This window comes from Eurypyga helias, unplaced genomic scaffold (assembly GCF_000690775.1).
Source record: "Eurypyga helias isolate BGI_N326 unplaced genomic scaffold, ASM69077v1 scaffold12919, whole genome shotgun sequence".
NCBI lineage: Eukaryota > Metazoa > Chordata > Aves > Eurypygiformes > Eurypygidae > Eurypyga > Eurypyga helias.
The window spans coordinates 30,915-32,529 of record NW_010270179.1 but is presented as its reverse complement, the minus strand read 5'-3'; the positions used below and the strand labels follow the sequence as shown (position 1 = coordinate 32,529).

The following is a 1,615-nucleotide window of genomic DNA, read 5'->3' as shown; positions in this document are numbered from 1 at the left end:
GGCAAGGCAGAGCCCTGACAGCTGGTGCTACTGGCAGCACCAGTGACATCCACAGTGTTGTCCTTGTGGTCCCAGTACCAATCACGCAAGCATGATCCCTAAGAACCAAGCCCACGGCCCGAAACGGGACCTGTCCCTTCCCTGTGTGTGGCTGTGCAGGGGGCAGGGAAGGAGGCATGCTGCAGGTACACAGCTGACGTTATAGCTGCTCCCACCCCTCTCCTTGCATCCAGCGGGGAGTCCCCTCCTGTGGGTGCTGAGGGTGACACCACTCCCCGTGGGGCTCAACGCCGTTCCCATTGTGCCGTTTGCTCTGGTGCACTGCTGAGTGCACCCAGTTTAGCAGCTTCTTGGACAGAAAAAGCAACCTGCAATTGCATAAACAGTGATTAAGTTTGGGTACTGCCAACGGCACGGCTCCAGCGTGGCGAAGCCCAGCCTGGCTCGCGTGCGGGGGCCAGCGGTGGGAATGGCGTCATCGCGGCCAGGTCGTTACAGTGCTGCTGGAAGGGCGGTGCGGCTGGCAAGCACCCTGTCAGCATGCTGGGGTGCATAATGGGGATTTCTCACTGCGGGAGATGGACGAGCCAAAGGGGGGAGATGCTCTGTGGGGCTTCCCAGCAAGGACAAACTGCCTGGGGAAGCAGGTGGACCTGGGCAGGAGCCTGTGGGGTTTGATAACCCAAGGGAGGGATGTGTGGGGTTGGTTGGGCAAACTGTAGCTCCAGAGGTGATGGCTGAGCTAGGGCTATGCTGAGGCCAGAAATATGCCCATGCCTCGGGTGCAGCCCCCCCTGCAGTACGCTCCTCTTGGCAAAGCAGCCGCGTGAAGTCCCGCTGCAAACATCACAGTCAGCAGAAACATAGGGACAGAAATGCCTTTATTTCTCTGTTAGGCTGGAAGTGAAACCATGAGGGCAGAGGCTTTTTCTCGCTTTTTATTTACTTGCTGCGCATCAGTGCATGAATGCTACCCTATGCCATGTAGCACGACTGCTGTTACACAGCTGTCTAGCACAGCAAACCCACGCATCGCTGTCGCAGTGCTGGACGCAGGGCCCCCCCCTCAAATTAACAGCAGGATTGCATGAACCAGTGATATTTGGCTCCTGGGCTGCAAAGCACTGCGTGACCCCCAGCAATGTGCAGGCTGCCCATCACACAGGTGAGATCAGCACTCGCAGCAGGGATGCTCAGGGGACACGACATGTGGGACCCCAAACTCCACTGCTGGACCCCACTGGTGTGCATACCAGCACCCCTCAGAGGGCCCCCCGGCTCCAGCGGCCATAGGGGTGTCCTGGGGCTCCCCACCTTGAGGGCTGCAGTCCTGTCTGCTGGCTGTCACTGTGGCTGCCCCGCTCCCCCTCAGAGGACTGGCTGCTGTCGGCACTCCTGAGGTTAGTGTAGGGACCACGGGGGCCACCCCCTGCCCTGCCGAGGGCATAAAAGGCCCGTTCTCGGACATGGAGCTCGTCAGCACGCTTCACCTGGTCCACCTGCCTGCTGTGGCCCAGTGCTGCGAACGCCCCTGTCGCCCCGGACCCTGGCCTCTTGCCATGACGTCCAGGGAGACGGCCGCCCCTGGCCCCCGCCACTGCTGCCCTGGCCTCAC

General features: G+C 60.9%; 1 protein-coding gene across 1 annotated transcript in view; it reads right to left on the bottom strand.

The window, feature by feature from the left end:
- Nucleotides 1-1,314: 1,314 nt before the first annotated feature.
- MEPE (matrix extracellular phosphoglycoprotein) overlaps nt 1,315-1,615 on the bottom strand; it is a gene marked incomplete at its 3' end in the record, with an annotated part of 5,601 nt that continues 5,300 nt past the window's right edge. The window contains exon 7 of the mRNA XM_010158358.1: nt 1,315-1,519. Within this exon, the coding sequence (XP_010156660.1) occupies nt 1,315-1,519 (205 nt within the window). The remainder of the gene's footprint in view (nt 1,520-1,615) is intronic.